At 34.8% G+C, this 19,380-nt stretch overlaps 1 protein-coding gene across 2 annotated transcripts; it reads right to left on the reverse strand.

The window, feature by feature from the left end:
* Positions 1 to 7: 7 nt before the first annotated feature.
* On the reverse strand, positions 8 to 19,154 carry wrap73 (WD repeat containing, antisense to TP73). Of its 2 annotated transcripts, none has more exons than XM_058784859.1 (13): positions 18,985 to 19,154; positions 18,205 to 18,274; positions 17,956 to 18,108; positions 17,523 to 17,639; positions 13,712 to 13,784; positions 12,179 to 12,282; positions 11,310 to 11,396; positions 10,911 to 11,045; positions 10,743 to 10,820; positions 9,620 to 9,722; positions 4,120 to 4,245; positions 2,442 to 2,633; positions 8 to 872 (listed from the first exon to the last, which is right to left on the reverse strand). In XM_058784859.1, the coding sequence occupies exons 2-13, from the start codon at positions 18,271 to 18,273 to the stop codon at positions 763 to 765; spliced, it is 1,347 nt and encodes a 448-aa protein (XP_058640842.1). In that variant the 5' UTR covers position 18,274; positions 18,985 to 19,154; the 3' UTR covers positions 8 to 762. The 2 variants fall into 2 exon arrangements, with proteins under 2 accessions (XP_058640842.1, XP_058640841.1); XM_058784858.1 differs by having other exon boundaries at positions 18,205 to 18,277; positions 18,985 to 19,153.
* Between the last annotated feature and the right edge of the window lie 226 nt (positions 19,155 to 19,380).

Raw genomic sequence — 19,380 nt, forward strand, 5'->3', positions numbered from 1 at the left:
AAAACAATCTTAAATTAAATCTAAATGCAAGTATTCATAAATCTTATTAGTATTTATTTCTTTAGTAGTCTATTGCAGTAATCATTTTTGTCAGATGTTCTTGACAGGTGTTATGAGATTCACCATAATCTCTTTAAAAAAAGAAAAAAAAACAACTTGAGGGAAACAGATGTAGAAAACTTTATTACAAATAGCTCTAAATTTATAAAAATAAATCTAGTTTTTAAACCTTAAACATTAAGGAAAAACAATAAAATACAACAGACATTGTAATTCATTCATCTAAAAAAAAAAAAAAAAAAAACCCAAACAGCTACAAAATCACAGCAAATCTAAAGTGACAAATGTGATGTGTTTGTATGATATATTTGGTCCTCCAAAACAGCTATTTAGCTTGCGTAAGGCCATAAGATGCAGATGTGAGTCAAAGCATCGGTTCATTTGCACTATGCTGGTGCTGGAGAATCACACATGTATGCTAAATATCTGTGCTCTGCTCGAGAACACAAACCACATTTTATTCCCTCACAGACTATTTATTCATTATAGCATGTGCTCTATTGAAAATCATGTTTGTGTCTAGATGAAAAAGTTATAAAAAAGTGTTGAGGTATATTTGCAGCCACAGTGTTTGTCTCGAGTGGGAGAGCAGATTTCTTCCGCGAGTCTCTCATGCGGGAGCAGTTTATATTCTGTAGGATTGCAGAAGCTGCTCCTGTATTGTAGAAACCAGCTCGGAGGAGTGTGATGAAGAGCTTTGGGTTATTTCTCCTCCTCTGCCTCCATGTAACACAGACAGATGTGCTCTTTTGAGAGCAGGACGAGTGAGCTGCCACTGCAGTGCCAAAACAGAGACTGCACCTGAAAACTGCCTGTGAGGAAACACAGAAGTAGTAGTTAGATGTTTCCACACAACTTCCTGTACTGTTTAGGGGGAAATGTATTACCTAAATCTGGTTTCAAAACGACTAATATATATATATATATATATATATATATATATATATATATATGATCTGAAGTTGTAAAAAAAAAAAAAAGGCAGATAAAATCAAACCTGTGACTGCGCATCAATTAAATTGTATAGCAATGCAAAAACCATCTCTTTATAGAATGGTTTTTTTTGTCATTATCTTGCTTGATAACAGTAATCAGCCTACAGTGAGTTGATCATGGATGCACTGATATATAAAAATTCAGCCCAATATGAAAAGCTGATAATTAGGTATAATGCTAAATGACAGATAATAAAAATTTATAAAAATGCATAAAATAACTTTTTCAGTATAAATTTTTCAGTATATCCAAATAAAAAAATAAATCATTTGAAATGCTACAAATAAATGTTGGCATCACAGAAATCGATATTCATTTCAAGACCTGATGCATTTAAAAGTGATAAATTAGTGGGTTTTTTAATTGATCAATTTTAATAGGAATCATATGGCAAAGGTCATCTAAATCTAAAAATCTAATTCTAAAAATATGGAATGAGCATGTATAATAATTTATTAAATATACCATATCGACTGATAACATTAAAGAAATAAATCTGTAATATTAGTAAGTAACTGATATGGTAGTGATGTGTTGTGCGTTACTGGAATGTATTACTGTAATTATGAATAAATTCAATAATAGTTTCATCATACTGCCTTGGCTGTCATTTTCTAAAGCAACAAGGGGTCATACATTACAGTGATTTTACCGTGGTTAATGGGCAACATCTGCCTATGTGTAATTTGCGTGTTTCTCCTCAAGTATTAATAACTTGAATTAAATTAATAATTGATTGTTGATTATACTACAAGTATTTACATACATAAAGTACACTCAAAGTGATATTTACCATTTAGCACATCTGATCCGCTTAATCTTTTATTTTTGTCAAGCTCTTTATAGAGTGGAATATACAAGTATGTCCAACGTTATTTGCATGCATACAGTATGCAAGGTTAGGTTAGGCTTAGGGCAATATAAATATATAGCATCTCTCAAATGTTTGATTGCTTGTATCGTCACAAAATGTAAACTATTTTGTCACTCGGTTCTAATTTGCTAAATGCAAAGAATGCAAATGAAAAGAGCTATACAAACAAAATGGACTTTACTTAATCTATATTTTTTTTCATGTGTGAAAAGAAGATTCAGATGCAGTTTCACCAAGAATGCTGCAATGTCATAATGTCCTGTGCTTGTCACTAATTTTCTAGGAAAAAAAGAAAAGAAAAGAAAAACGAAGAAACAAAAATATTTTTAACACAGCTTCATGACCAACTAAATAATATTCATAGCAGGAAAATTTAGCCACAACTAGCAGGTGTAGCACAGCCGCTTACTGCTTTATTATAACACACAGAACTTTATGTGCTGTTCAAGCAGCGGAGTAAAAGCTTGTATGTAATGCCGAGGCATGCACTGTGTTGAAACTGGATCCATACCTTCTACTGGGACATTCACAGACACGCAGCCAGCTGGTGACCACAGATAAACTTTGGTGTTTCCAGTGCAGAGAGCCAGTCGAGGTCTGCGTGGGTCCCAGACAAAGCAGCGCACAGGAGCCGTCTGCTCCAGGACGGCCAGCAGACTGAGTCTCTGCATGTCCCACACCCACAGGCTCTGAGGCATGTTATCTGACAGACGTTAGACACAGCGTCAGTGGAAACCAGTAACAACACCCTCACAAACACGAGCCTACGAGCCACAGTTGTCAGGACGTCTGAATAGGCAGAATGAAGTCTGTTTAATGCAAGGGAATTTCCTAGGAAGCAAGGGCACCAAATGGCTCTGAAAATCCCGTCCAGGCTGGCATTAGCAGAATGTAATGCTTCTCATAATGGATACTGTTGCCAAATGGAACAAAAGGCATGAAGACCGAGATGAACTACACGGCTAGGTGGAGTTGTTTCCAGAGTCATCGAAAACATTTCTGTGAATTTTAACATTGTGATTTCTGGGGCTAGAAATGTCACGAAAAACAATCAAATCTTAACAAGTAATGGAAATGAACACTAAAGGCAGGCACAGGTCTATTTTGAGATTGTGGTTCCATTACTGGTCCCTCTTTCAGACTACTAGAAAGAAAACAGACAGGTTTGTTCAAATTAAAATTTGTGGGTGTTACAGTATTTTCTGATTTATGCAGTTCTAGAGATATACAAAATCTCTTCTGTAAAAACCTTTAAAGGTGCACTAAGCAATTTTTGAAAAACGCTTTTGACCACAGGTGTCAGACCATGTCCCAAAACACACTTGTAATGATACAGCGCTCAATTTGAGTGTACAGGACGGATATTAGCAGATCGACTATAGATGGAGAGAACTGGAAGATAAAAAAAAATAATAATAATAATAATAAAAAGGAAAATATCAGAGGAACAAAACGTTAAAAAGAAGGGTTACAATCAGGCAAGAAGTAGGACCCGAGGAAATATCGGAGCAGCTTTCCAGCGCTGGAGAGAACTCGCTGGAGCGGGAAGGGCTGGAATCGGTCGCCGAGGTTGCATCGTTTCTTTTTAGAAGGTGAGTAACGTTGATTTCGCATTGTTTCACAGAACTTATCTGTGTTGGCTTTTGTTTAAACATGCTTGTGTGTCATCTTCGCTCGTTTCCGCAATCGTCGTTATGCCAGGGATGTGTACGTACATGTGGGGCAGAGATATCAAAATAGGGGCGACGTCCTATCAGGCTATGGGTGTGTTTGTTTTGGTGCTTTCAAACATCGACATCGTTTGGCAGAAATTGCTTAGTGCACCTTTAATATGTCAACAAAATGAAACAAGTGAAAAACGTGGCTTTATCAAATGTTCTGATTTCTGTTCTGGAAATTAATGCAAATGAGTGCATATTTAATTAGATAATGGCTCATTTGCATATTTAGCTATATAATTTCATAAAACTTCTCTCTTAATCTACAGTGATTAATCGACTGGGGAAATTATAGTGATATATACCATTCACCTGCAGTATCTAGTCTTATAAATGTCTCAATCTCGAAAATATTTCACTTGCTAGAAATTCCTCTTGATCTGTGATCCATGAAATCTTTAAATTGTTTAAAATATTCATCTAGTTATGCAAGTTATGGAAATTCACATTCAGTGTTCATGATTGCCTCACCATTCTTTGTAGCAAGGAAGCGATTATCAGCACTGAAAGCCAGAGCAGAGATGCCGATTTTCGGGTTGGCTCGGTCTGGATCGGGCTTGATTACTGGCACCTGGGCTGGCAGTTGTGTGATCTCATCTGAAACAAGGCAAGTCTATCTGATTAAAATGTTAAGCACAGTTTTCACAATTTAAATGTATTTCACCACCTATTTCTAGACTTAAGCTTATCTTTCTTTCATTCTTTCTTTATAAAGTACTCACAACTACCAGTTGATCCAAAGTGCTGTACAATGCAACTTAAAAAAAAAAAAAACACCATAACAATAACAATACAATTGACATGGCTAGATAAAAGCTATTGACAAAAGATGTTTTTCAAGTAGGTATATTGGCAAAGAGGGCACAGCTCTAATGGAAGCTGGTAATTTGTTCCACAGACTAGGACCAGCAACAGCGAAGGCTCGATCACCTCTGCAATGGAACATCGAACTAGAAACAGAGATTGCCTCAGAGAGATATGATGGTGCTTGATTATGAAGAGATTTTTAAAAAAAGTAGTTAGAATTTTAAAAACAATTCTAAATTTGACTAGTAACCAATTTAGCGAAATAAGAATGGGCGAGGTGTGATCGAACCTCCGTCTGCCTGTCAGCAGGAGCATTTTGGACCATATGTAAATGCATTAAAGAGGACTGCCTTATACCATAGTATAGAGAATTACAGTAATCTAAACGAGATAAAACAAACAGGTGAATAATCTGTTCAAACTGTTTTACAGAGAGTACAAGATTTGATTTGACAAACTTAATTTGATCACTGCACTAATTTGTTTCTCAAAACCCAGGTTGCAATCAAAAAGAACACCAATATTTTTAGCACAGGGTGTAGAGTAGGAAGAGAGATGACTGAAATGAAGGGCACAGTCTTCATATGACTTCAAACCAAACAAAATGATTATGGTTTTGTTCTCGTTTAACACTAAAAATGCTTTAACTATATTTGTAATTCATTTAGACAATCCAACAGAGGTCCTAAGAATTCTTTATTTTCCCTTGCAGAATAAAAGTAAAGAGTAGCATCCGCGTACAGGTGGAAGGACACTCTATATTTCTCAAAGACAGCACCCATCAGTAGCATAAATATAGAAAAAAAAACTGGGGCAAGAATTGAGCCCTGTGGCACCCCACAAGCAAGCAACCATTTTAACACCTTGCCCTGTAACCCAACACAGCTCTCCAGCCTGGAAATCAAGATATTGTGATTAACAGTACATTCTGTAAGCTAACAGATGATGTGCATTAATGCTAAACTATATAGTGCACATTTGTAGCATTTCATTTTTTTATCTTAAAGTTCACTTATAAATGCTTTTATAAATGCCACTAATAAAAAAGTTTAGTTGTTTTTATTGTATTGCATTAATGCTGAGTGGAACGTCAAAATTATTCAAATTATTATTATTAAATTATTTAAAAACACACATAACTATTTACTATAAAATAAAATAAAATATGTGCTGTTAATAAATTAAAGTAATGAGATGCCTTTTTTTCTTTTGATTGTGGGTGGAATATAGCCTGGATATGTTTTCATGAAATTCACCCCCCAAAAAAGGGCTATTTTTTGTTCTGTACCTTTAAAATGTCTCTATGCAGGAATGCACATAAGTTTTTCAGTCTGGTTCTCATGAGATTTGGTTTGGTGCTCACACTGCAAATAGTGTGACCCATTAAATATAACTATAAAATATAGCTGCAAGCAGCGATTACCGGGGTTCGAGCCTTAAGGCGGTACAATTGCAGGGTCTAGGTCAACCTGGACGCATAGCCGACAGTTAAACACGTTGAAAATGGACAATAGGCTCACAGACACAGACATACACACACACACACACACATAGAAATGAAACTGTTAAACTATCATATGAATAATCAATAAGCATTCTTACACACACTCACACACACAAGGACATACATGCACACACATTTTGTTGCAGACATAGATATTTGCAATATATGACAGCTGACAAACTCTTAAAAAGAAGACTTGCAATGAGTTTTATGTCATTTTCAGGTTTCATTATAATCATAATCTGTCATAATTGTAAAAACTGATATGTCTGTATGAACAAAATGGTAAACTTTGATTTAATGTGATTTTAAATGTTATAACAGTGATTTTATAATATCTCCATGAGAAAAGCCATGAACAGTTCTGTTTGAGAGCTTAATAAGCCCATTAGTGGTCTTCCGCTGCCATCTAGTGGTCATAAATAGCCATTTCTCATACAACACTGTGTTTTGAGCCTTTATAACTATTATAGTGGTATTTTTTGCCAAATAACACATACTCACAAACATGAAAAGGTTAAACTGTTATATTAATCCTCAATAAGCATGCTTACAGAAACAGACACACACATACATGCACACACATTTTGTTGCAGATATAGATATTTGCAATAAATGATAGCTGACAAAACTCATTGCAAGTCTTCTCTTTTTAAGAGTCTATATTTCTCTGTGATCATAATATGGCAAAATTGTAAAAACTGACATGACATAATGGTACACTTGAATTAAATGTGATTTTAAATGTTATAACAGTGATTTTATGATAACTCCATGAGAAAAGCTATGAACAGTTCTGTTTGAGATCATTTGTAGTCTTACGCTGCCATCTAGTGGTTATAAATAGCTATTTCTCATACAACGCTGTTTTGAACCTTTATAACTATTATAGTGGTATTTTTTTGCCAAATAACACATACTGACAAACATTAAAAGGTTAAACTGTTACATTAATCCTCAATAAGCATGCTTACAGAAACAGACACACAAATACAAAGACATACATACACACACATTTTGTTGCAGATATAGATATTTGCAATAAATGATAGCTGACAAAACTCATTGCAAGTCTTCTCTTTTTAAGAGTTTATATGTCATTTTCAGGTTTCTCTGGGATTATAATATAGCAAAATTGTAAAACCTGACATATCTGTATGAACAAAATGGTAAACTTTAACAAAATGTGATTTTAGATGTTAGAACTGTGATTTTATAGTGTTTCCATTAGCAAGATATGAACAGTTCTGTTTGAGAGCTTAATACGCCCATTAGTGGTCTTCCGCTGCCATCTAGTGGTTATAAATAGCAATTTCTCATACAACACTGTGTTTTCTGGGTATTCTGGGTATATTTGGCTACACCCTTTTATTAATGACCCCGTTACAGCTAACCAAGTGACAAAATTCAATATTTTTTTAATAATTATTGATCTAGAGACTCCAGAGAACATTACTATAGTGGTTTGATCGAGATTGAGCGAGAAACCAGGGAATAGTTCACAAAAGTAGGTTTTTAACATAATTGTGAATAATTAATGAACGATTTGATTTACAGCATTAGTCCAAGAGGCAAAGTTGTTCAGAATGAGGAGATCTATCATATTATATGAATATTTAGTGTTTGTCTGAAAATATGAAATATGTTCTACAGTTTGAGTTCATTTTCCATATAAATATTGTGTTTTTGAGGCCTTTTTAACTGTTATAGCGCTACCTATGGTCCAATCTCCATGAAACTTTGCATGGTTGTTAAGAGTCATGTGCCACATGTTTTCAACAAGTTTCGTAAAGTTTTGAGTTTTTGTTTAGGTTTTATAGGCTTTGGGGTATACTTGGCCAGGCCCCTTTACTAAATGTCCTCATTAAAGCTAACCGAAGGACAAAATTCAACATTTTTTCGATAATTATTGATCTAGAGAGTCCAGAGAATACTACTGCAGTGGTTTGGTTCCGATCGGGCGAAAAACCAGGGACTAGTTCGCAAAAGTAGGTTTTTAACATATTTCTGAATAATTAATGAACAATTTGATTGACAGCAATGGTTCTTGAGGCAAAGTTGCTCATCATGAGGAGATCTATCAAATGATATGCATATTGTGTGGATATATTAAACGCCACGTGATTACAGAGCCAAAAAACTCGTTAGCGCCAACTAGTGGCCGATTTCTTTCAAAATTCTTACAGACCTTTAGGGCCTTGAGTCGAACATGCCCAGTGAGTTTCGTTCCGATCGACCTCCGTTAAGCTTGTCAAATAGGTGCTTAAAATTGTTTGGGCAATGGCGGCTATGTTTTTTGAGATACGCGAATGACCTCATATACACTCGTGCCCTTTGGACCAAGAGGCTGCATACCAAATTTCAAGTCGATCGGACTAACGGTCGCTTAGTTATAACTGTTTTATGTTTTTCAGTCTTACAGCGCCACCAAGTGGCAGAGCATCGCAATTTTTTTTATTTGACCAAAGATTGAGCTCATAAACATGTGTACCAAGTTTGGTGCAGATATCTCATTCCGTTCCAGAGTTATGCTTCAAATAACATTTGGCTAACGTTAGCATAGACGCTAATCGACGTGCCGTTCGTGTGAAAAACAAAATTTCAACTTTTTTTTGATAATTATTGATATTCAGTGTCCAGACAATATTTCTGCAGTGGATTGGTTCCGATCGGATGAAAAACCTAGGACTAGTTCGCAAAAGTAGGTTTTGGATATAGGTCAATTTTATGGAAAACGGTGCGTCAGAGAAAAACTCGCATATACACTTTTGTTTGTGCTGACCCAAGGATTGCAACGATGTAAAGTTTTGAGTCTCGACAAACAGTGTACGAGCTACGGCCAAAAATGTCTAAACTTTTTGTTTTTTGCGCTGTAGCGCCCCCGTTTGGCCGATTGGGCTGAGACTTTGATACGATCTTCACTGACTGAGCTCTACAATCTGACCAAGTTTCAAGTTTCTACGACTTACGGTTTGGGCTGCACGATTCGTTTTAGGGCAGAATAATAATAATAATAATAATAATAATAATAATAATAAAAATCCTAACAATTACAATAGGGTTTCTAGCACTTCGTGCTCGAACCCCTAAAAATAAAATTAATAATTGTAATAGTAGTAGCATTGCACTTTATTTATAGTTTTTATATTTTGGCGTTTTGCTGTGAAATCGGCAGCGCATAGCCTAGATTTATGCGTTCAGTTTGAATGGAAATCTTACGCAGCATTACACTTAGTCAATCTAAAATGGTGATTGTGCGTTAATCCCCAGTCAACTATGTTGGTACACAAATGAGCGATGGTCAAATGTTAAGGCGCTCAAGTTTTTTTTCAGCTTAGTCTCAATAAATCTTGTTTTCTTTCATATAACCACTTTCTGTGTAGTTTAGGGCTCATTGTAACATGAGATCTCTATTACCATGATGCTGGTGAGATTTATGTAGCGGCATCTGCAGACCGCTGTCAATAGTCCAGCAATAGACATAGTAACTCATCATTCTTAATGACCTGCCACCATGTTAAATCTACGGACTCCACTGAAACAATGCTGTCTGCATAGCAGGTAATATTAGTGCCAGCACACATAATAGACACCCTCCTCACATTATAAACATAGTTTACCTATCAAGAAATGAATCCTACCAAGATTAATGAAACTTACACTTGCTCTGTGTGCTAAACAGTGAATTATCCACAGTCATCTGATGAATTGAAAGATCCTCACTGCCCACAACAGGTCTTTTCTCCACTTCCTTAAACACCACCTAGAAAAAAAAAAAAAAGTTAGGAGTAGAGGATTTAACCAGGAAAAAAATAAAATTCACTGACTAATTTTAAAGCATTTCATTTATAAACATGCAAAATTAATATTTCCACAAAGGTCCAGTATGTGCAACCCAGGCTTATTGGAAAAACATGTCTATAGCAACATATATGCAAAATGATAGTACGTTGCTTCTGGCATGTTTCACAATACTTTCAAAGTCAAACGTCCGGTGAGTGGCACAAAACGTGTGTTTTGTTTTATCTGAAACAAACATTCTAGCAATGTTTTATTTATCGTAGTCATACGTATTGTGGCAGTTCGGAGATGAAATGCCCTGTGAGTGATGCTAAAAGGTTAATGTTTCTATAACTGAGATTTTTATTGTGGCTTGTGTTTTACAATACTTGTACCTAAACGCTCTTCATCACAAGTGCAATTTAGACTCCTGCTGTATCAGGTGCGCTAACAAGCAAGATTACTTGCATCAGAAAAGCCATACATATGAATTAGTTGACCAATCATGCACATTGGTAAAAGTGTTTTGAGGTTATAAATCTCTATTAATGGATAATCCGGTCACTATAATCATAATTTGTGTGTAAATGAATACAAATTTTTCATTTCAACTGGAAACTGCAGTAAATTGAAATGTATAGGAATTTTTTTAGTGTTTTATTTTTTTTTGCATAGGCAAGTTTTTCCTAATAAGCCTGTATTGATTTTGTGGGTTGTCTGGAAGACTAGTCAGTCCTGTATTCCTACATGATTTCCACCTCATACCATTTGGACATGTTCACATATTTTTTTTAACTACACATGCCATCTTAAAAATATGTTTATAACCATCCAAAGACATCAGTCTACATGCATACATTAACCAACAGTTTAAAAATTTTTAACAAAAAGTACATATTCAACAAATATAGGAGGTAAAGTAAGTGGATTTTGTTACAACAGTGCAGATTAAAGTAAAATTGAGAGTTTCCTCCAGACAGGCACTCGGGAGCAAAACACCTACAGCTTTGGTGTTTATGATGGTGGCTGGATGCTCGAATTCTGTGATTTTCTTCCAGGTGATATGATTCAGGATCCGAACCTGATGGAAAGCCCATCAAAAGTCTCTTTTAAAAAGATTATATTATATAAAACTGATATTTTCCATCTGTTTCTTGAAGAGATTTCCTACCTTCTCATCGTAGCTGCCAACGGCCAGGAACTGGCTGCTGGGGCTCCAGGCGACAGACTTAATGCCTAAAGACCACTCATATGCACTGTAGGAGGACAACAGGCGACCATCCAGCGAATATAATAGAATTTTATACTGAGGAGAGAAAGAGTTAATCTGATTAGTTAATACTTCATGAGTTTATTCAACTAAAATTGCTTTCATGATAAAAATTAAATTCTATTGATCAATGATAAGAGACATTCAAAACCCTGTTGCTGCATCAGACAAACTGAGAATGAACCGTTCACAGACCATTTGATGGCAAAACCAATTAATCTTTGGTCAAAATCCAGCTGTAAGGAAAGTATTTTGTGACCATGAGCAGTGATTTCTTTAACTTAAGACAGAGCACCTTACCTCGAGACAGTTGTCCCACACTGCAAGCACACAGCTGTTAGGAGACCACTCCAGCCCCGCCAGATCCTGAGTCTCGCTCTCAAAATGCTACAGAAAAAATAAAAAAATGGAAGTTCACTTATAAATGCCAGCCAAAATGTCATATCTGAATTTTTCATGACCATTTTCCACTCTCTCCAATCAAAAAACATGCAACCCAAAATCCAAAGATTTGAGAAATTTTTTGTTAACATTTAATTTCTTATTCTAATAATAATAATTCCAATTTAACTGTAAATTTGTAACATTTTAGTAATATTTGTTGTACTGCCTTTATGGTGTATATATATATATATATATATATATATAATTTTTTTTTTTTAAATCTCTGTATTTACCTTAAAAATAAGTACATGCTAATACCAAAAAACGTCATTTACAAAATGTTTTTATTTTTTATAAATTGTGCACCAAACAAAGGGTTGTTCTTTAAAACATTACAAGTATGTTTGGTAACACTTTCCAATAAAGTCTAATTTGTTAACTTTAGCTTAGGTATTAACTAATGAAGTAACAATGAGCAAAATATTTCTATTCTTTATTCAACTAATGTTAACAGATACAACTTTTTTTCTTAGAAAAGTTTTAGTAAATGGTCAAATAACATTAGTTAGGATTAACAAATGATGTAAAAGTATTGCTCATTGTTAGTTCATGTTAACTAATGGAGTTACCAAACATTTAATACAAGTATTTGATAATCAAGTCATGTCTCGTCATCAGATTCAATGATATTTTGCCAGTTTTACTGATGAAGACAACAGACAAAGGGCAGGAAATTTTGGGGGGAGAGGACTGTAGAACATACTAGCTTTGATAGCTGCACTCACTCTAAGAAGATGCCAGTCATCACACACAAACACACTGATGTAGTCTTTACACTCCCGTCTCTCGGCCAGAGCCATATAACGGCCATCTGCAGTGAAGTCCACACCTGAAACATATTTGTACATTTGAAGCATAAATAGTCAAACATACGCTATAGATGTTAGCCAAACGCTATATATAGGCCCTGTATTTCTATAAGCATGCTGGCTGATATAGCAGTCACCTTGGATCAACACTGACACTTAGTGACGTGGATGGAGCATCACACTAAAGCATGTTTCCTGTACTGCAAATAATTATATCATTTGACAGCTGATGAAGTTTTGGTTTAGTAAGATTTTTTTTATTTATAGAGATTAATAATTTTATTCAGCAAGGATGAAATAAATTGATCAAAAGCAACAGTAAATACATTTGATGTTATAATCAGTTTTTATATGAAAATAAATACTTTTCTTTTGAACTTTCTATTCATCGAAGAATCCTATTTTCGATCAAATATATTCATAAGAGAAAAAAAAAAAGACAGCAAACTTTTGAACATTGTATAACATTGTTATTTGTATTATTAGTATTGGGATTATTATCATTAGTCCTAGTACTATTATAGTTTTATATTAATAGTTTGAATTAATTTTATTTTAATATTTTCCATTTTCATTGTGTTTTAGTTAAAGTTTTAGGAATTTTGTTGTGTTTTTGCTATTTTTATTAGTTGTTTTTTTAAATGGCTATATTTTTTATTATTTTTTTTTATCAGTTTTAGTAGTTACTTTAGTACATCAAGTTAAACTAAACAAAAATGAGAAATATTGCATTAAATGTTTTATAATTAATTTATCTATTTTAAGTAACAGGTTTTGTTAACTATAATAATGCTGTAGTGTACATATTTAATATGTCTCTTAAGTAGCTTAAGTGTAGTTAATTGTTGTAGTAGCCTGTGGTGTAATAAATTCCTTTTTTCAAAAAGTAGCTCGACTACTGTTGAACTACTTTAAATTATGAGCTACAGTGTCGAAGTATCTTCCCCAACACTGGACAAATGTCAATTGTGTTATGAATGGAACTGTGCTCCATAACTTCAACCCATGGCTGCAAAAAATAAATGACTAAAATGTTCATAATTCACTCTGTTAGACGGACAACACGATGCTAGGACAGAAGCACCTTTCACCAAGAGTTTTCCCATCAGCTGATCTGAAGGTTACAGCTCAATCTTCGAGCGACGGTGGAGACGGATAGCTGAATCCACACGGTGCTGGCCAGAAAATGAGAATCTATGGCAGTCATGCATGATATGAACTTAATGTCTTCTGGAGTGTACGTTCTCATGCTGACAGGGGGTTATGAGGACTATGTGCCATTTACCAGCTGTCTGTGAGAGCTCACGTCTGGCTAGACGCCCAGGGACGAGACTTATATTACAGGTAAATACCCTAACCCACATGATTCATGTTTCTGTGACCCTGTCCTTACATCTCTCTCACAAACATTTATACAACTAGTTATACATCTGACTCGCATTCACTCACCTTTCTGGCAGGCTTTAGGATACTTGATGTAGGATACAGATTTTGTGCACAGGGACCAGACGGTGACTCTCAACTGTGAGGAAAAATAAACTTTTTTTTTTAATGGAAATATCTATTTAATTTAACTATACGAGCTCAATCTGCACAGGTCTGTGGTGTACAAACAGGTTTAAGTGCCAGAAAATACCCACTATTCCTGACAAAGCTGACTGGTCAAAAGATAACATTTAAAGGGATAGTTCACCCAAAAATGAAAATTCTGTCATTAATTACTCACCCTCATGTCGTTTCAGAACACAAATTGAGATATTTTTGATTTTGAGCTCTCTGATCCTCCCATAGACAGCAAGCATACTACCACGGTCAAGGTCCAGAAACGTAGCAAGGATATTGTTCAAATAATCCATGTGACATCAGTGGTTCAACCGTAATTTTACGAAGCTACGAGAATACTTTGTGCAAAAAAAAAAAAAAAAAAAAAATTTATTCAACAATTCGTCTCCTCCACGTCACCCTATAGCACCATTTTAGAGAGCATCCACTGAACGTAAACAACGTATGCTGTATAAAGTCATTAGGTCCCACTTTATATTAGGTGGCCTTAACTACTATGTACTTACATTTAAATTAATTATTTGATACAATGCATTTATTGTGTACATACATGTTCTTACACTGTACTTATATTTAAAAAAAATACCTATATGTAGTTACATCTGTAATTAATTTCTGTAATGACATTTATAATTACACTGTTGAACCATCCCTTAAACCCACCCATACCACCAAACCTGCCCCTAACCTTACCCGTATCCCACCTCAATACCAGCAAAAGTGTTTTGCAATACAGTATGAACACAATAAGTACATTGTACTTATTTTTTTGATGTAAGTACATAGTAGTTAAGGCCACCTAATATAAAGTATAACCAGTCATTATTTTTGTTTTCTTTGCGCACAAAAAAAAAAGAAAAAAAGTATTCTCGTAGCTTTGTAAAATTACGGTTGAATTTTACGGTCATTTTTGTGTAAACTATCCCGTTTAAGTCAATCTCAAATAAAGTGAAAAACAAATTCTATTTGGATGAATTCCAAGCCTTCACAGATTACAATAACAGCTGACAATATGGAACACAATGATACATTTATCCTAAGGCAAAGGCAAATTAGGAGAAAACTATATATGGGGAATGTTTTGTTGCTATTGGAAAAGTTTTATTTCAAGCTATGCTCTCCATACAAAGATGACAATATGATACAACAAAATATTAAATGAAGAGATAATGGTTATTTGAAGTATTAATGAATGAACCAACCAAGCAAGCTAACAATTTAAACAGGGTTTGAAATTAACACCTGCCAACCTGCAAAAATGCAGGTGAAAGTCAATTGTCTCACTTGCCAGTTCAGCAGGTTATGATTAATTATGTTGTCCTCCAACCATGAGCCTCCAACATTAGAAATAAGGGTAAAGAGGGTCACATTTGTAAAACCTGAATACTTTTAAAATTACAAAAAAGAAAAAAAATACAATGAAATATGTAGTTTTATAAGAGTAGTCACTGAGAATTTTGTTTTTTATGTATCTGCAAACAATTACTGACTGTTGTAAAACTGAAAGCTTTCAATGCAATGATTCAGAATCAGCTTTTAAATAGTATTTGAATCCAATCAGTTATTTTAAGACATATACATACATATATACATATATATATATATATATATATATATATATATATATATATATATATACACACACACAGATGGAGCAAAATAACATGCAGCATCTTGTGCTACTCACTAACACACAAACTGTTGCCTGCTATTTAATGACTGAAGTTATTAAATGAGTTGGTTATAATGAGTAGAAGACATGTTAAAAATCTTGCCTGATCTTACTTCCGGTTCATCCATCACATAAGATATAAAATGTCTAATCAAATGCATTGTGGGACTGGGGACATATTATTATTATAACTAGTATAAAAATATAGTGAGAATATGCCCAACATCAAGTACATGAGCAGTACAAAGTAAAAAGTTTAAACAGTTGTTTATGGACATCTGCTGTTCTAGTCTGTATCGTCCAGGCATCAATGGATTGTAAAATGCTAAATTGAGCTTTTCTTGACCTTTAGCCAAAAGTACTGTGTTCTTATACATGTACACAAGGCAGTTGAATAGAACACTTATCGTACCTGCAAACTCAAGTAAATATGCTGATTATATATCATTGTGCTTCTCATGTCGACACCTACTCAGTATTCAATAAACTGGTCTGCCATGATGAACAACACTGCTAACAAAGTTTGCTGAGGTGAACACATACAGTATTAGAAGTCTAATATGTGCCTGCCACCTTTATACTGTTCAGTTGGTATCCTCTAGGTGGCACCCTAGAGGAGCAAGCTGACTTGAATGGCCTGTGAATTGAGTCTGTGTCTAATTTTCAAACACACTATGTACCATAGGCGGCTTTATAAAGGACAATTCATAATAGTGGATGTGTTATTATTAAAACAGACAGTGTACTGTTCATTTATGAAAGCCTGTAAGACGTCAGATGGAAGACAACAGACAAATGTCCAGCCGTCCGTCATTCAGCCTCAGACACTAGACAAAGAGCAAGAATTCCAGACAGGAATCCACACACACACACACACACACACACACACACACACACACACACAGCTGTCCAGCATCTCAACACCTGTCAGTAATTCTTGGAATCAAGTTCAGGCGACAGACCACGGTGGCACTCGGCCCAAGTGTAATCCAGACAGACAGAGAGAGAGAGGAGGACACTAACATCAAGATTTCATAATAGACTACCATTTAAAAGTTTGGGTTCATTAGGATTTTTTTTTTTGATTTTTTTTTAAATATTTTTTAAAGAATTACTTCTATTCAACAAGGATGCATTAACTGGATCAAGAAAAGATGCATAAAAGTTTCTGTGCAGAAAACAGCACAACTGTAATAATAATAATCAGAAATTATTTTATAATCAGAATGATTTCTGAAGGATCATGTGACACTGAAGACGAGTAATGATGCTGAAAATTCAGCTTTGCATCACAGGAATAAATAACACTTTATAATATCTTACAATAGAAAAAAATTATTTTTAATTGAAATTATATTTCACAATATGTAACGTTTGCCGTTATTTATTCATCTATTGTTCTATATGTCTTTATTGTGTAATCACTGGGATATTTTGACTTATTTTATTTGACTTTTAATATTTTGACTACCCTTTTAATATTTTTTGACATCTTTTACATTATTTTGTTTCCAATTATTTCTGTACATTTAAACGTACTATACTGATGTTTCCCTTATTGGACCTCAAGTTTGTTGAAGTGTATGCTTTACCAGAAAATTAAATAGTTTATTTAAAAATCCTGCATTTATGATCAAATAAATGCTGCCTTGGTGAGCAGAAAAAAAAAAAACTTTTCAAAATCACAAAATTTGCACCAACCCCAAACGTTTGAAAGGTAGTGTACAATGAAAATAACAGTGTCATTTTTCATTCATGTACATGAAACAAAAAAAACAGCATCATATTTTGCAGATAGTACTATTAGTCCAAAATTTGGGATTTTTTGTTATTAATGTACTTTGTCTCATGTTTTGTGTATTAACGTGATCATAAGAAGTCATTTTCAGAAGAGCAGTGTTTAAATTCTCTTTTCTGATTGTGACCCCATTGAATGAATCAGTCCTGTCTTATTTTCAGGTCTTTATTTATGGGCAGCAACAGTTGACACGATGCAAAACTAGCTCCTCCTACCGCCATACTTACATTGAACTCAGTGGTGTTGAGTATGTGTCGCCCGTCAGGACTCCAGCGTGACGAAACTAGTCCAATCGAACCCTCGTCTATCTTACAATGCCAGTCCGGCTGCTCTAGAGACCACACCTGAGAGCGCGAAAACAGAGAAACACAAAGTCACTTCAGTAACAAACCTGTCGCCCTGTTGAATGGCTCAACATGAAAGACTGGAGCTTTCTTCCCTTACAAAGGTAAGCTGATTTTGTGTGTCAGTTAAACTAGACAGGAGATTTTAGTAAAGTAAAGTAAAGATGTGACACCTCAGATCATGTGTCTTGTTGAGAAGACGTATGGACGTACTTTTATAGCTTTTTTTTTTTTTTAAGACCTTCTGGGTAAAGGCTAAAAATAGCCAGAATGAAATCAGTAATCATCAATAAATGCAATGGGCAGCTTGTAATACCTGCACTAGTCCTCTTTTGTACATGGCACAAAAGATGAAGAGGGAGTCAGAGGACCACTCCATGTGCATCACCTGGTCCAGGCATGTGTACAGGTGCACGATCTGAAGGGTGTTGAAATCACGCACCACCAGGCGGTACTGAACACAGGTGGCCTACAAGCCCAAATCAAATGTGGTAATTATTGCAATTCTGGCCATAATTTGATTTGTCATATGATAATGTTGATCGCTGGAAGAAAAGGATCTTACCAAATATTTCCCATCTGGAGAAACTTTGCACAATTGATTGGACTGCTTGAAGACCTCAGAGAAATTCATGCTACTGGAACCAACAATGAATTTTTTATAGTTACGGTGTTGATGCATACTTTGAAATTTTGACAGTAACATACGAAAAAAAGATGTTGTGTCAGTGAGACACAAACACAGTTGAAACCTATTCAAAGAATACTTCACCACAAAATCAAAAGATATATTTTTCAGAAAGTAAAAGAAATACATTTGTTAAATAACGCCCATTTAAGGAACATTTAAAGACATTTTACTTAAACTTTATTTGCAATTGCCATTTGTGATTCTCATCAGATTTACATTAAATTAAATGTATTACAAATATTAACACTTTGCACAAATACTCAAGCAATGCTCATAGTAAGTAATGTTCCATGCAAAACATGTTTCTTATGTCTATTTTTTGATTTTGGGATGAAACATGACCGGAACATATGGCCTATAACGTTAACGTTAACGTTACTTAATAACAGGTGAGCTTCACCCAGGTAACGTTAAGCAGGCTGGTAGATAAATTGTGTGTTAAATCCATTCTTTAAAGTACTTTTCGAGTGTGTCAAATCCAGAATTTACTACCATAGCGAATATTACGACTACCTTTTTAAAATGATACGATTTTAGAAACGACAAAAATAATCCATAAATCGCCTATCGTCAGGCATCAGTGCGCTTAAAGTTACAAACACGTCTAATGTCTGCGTTAACAGAAGACTAGTTGTATACGTTATAACAATTTACCTTTCTGAGTATCGTAGGCACTGATCCGAAGAGTTTTTGGTCAATTATTAAGACATTTGCAGGATAAAACAAAAAGACACTCATAAGAATCGCCTGCCTCAATCAAACGATTTCTAACCGAATCGCTTACTGTTTCGGAAGTGACGTCTACGCGAGCGTCATTGCGTCACAGCCAATCAGCGCCGCGCTTTATTGTCGGCGTCACAAGGGAATTGTGGGAAATGTCGTTTCATCGTCTATTTTCTAGTAGGCTATGCTTTTACAATAAATATATTTACTAAGCTCAGTCCGAGTAATTTTATGACGTTTCTACATTTTTTTGACTTTATTATTCCAGTTTATGCATTTCAAAGCAAATGCAAAAACGTGTTTATGCTGTCAGGAGAGGCAGGTGAA

This window comes from Onychostoma macrolepis, chromosome 08 (assembly GCF_012432095.1).
Source record: "Onychostoma macrolepis isolate SWU-2019 chromosome 08, ASM1243209v1, whole genome shotgun sequence".
Taxonomy (NCBI): domain Eukaryota; kingdom Metazoa; phylum Chordata; class Actinopteri; order Cypriniformes; family Cyprinidae; genus Onychostoma; species Onychostoma macrolepis.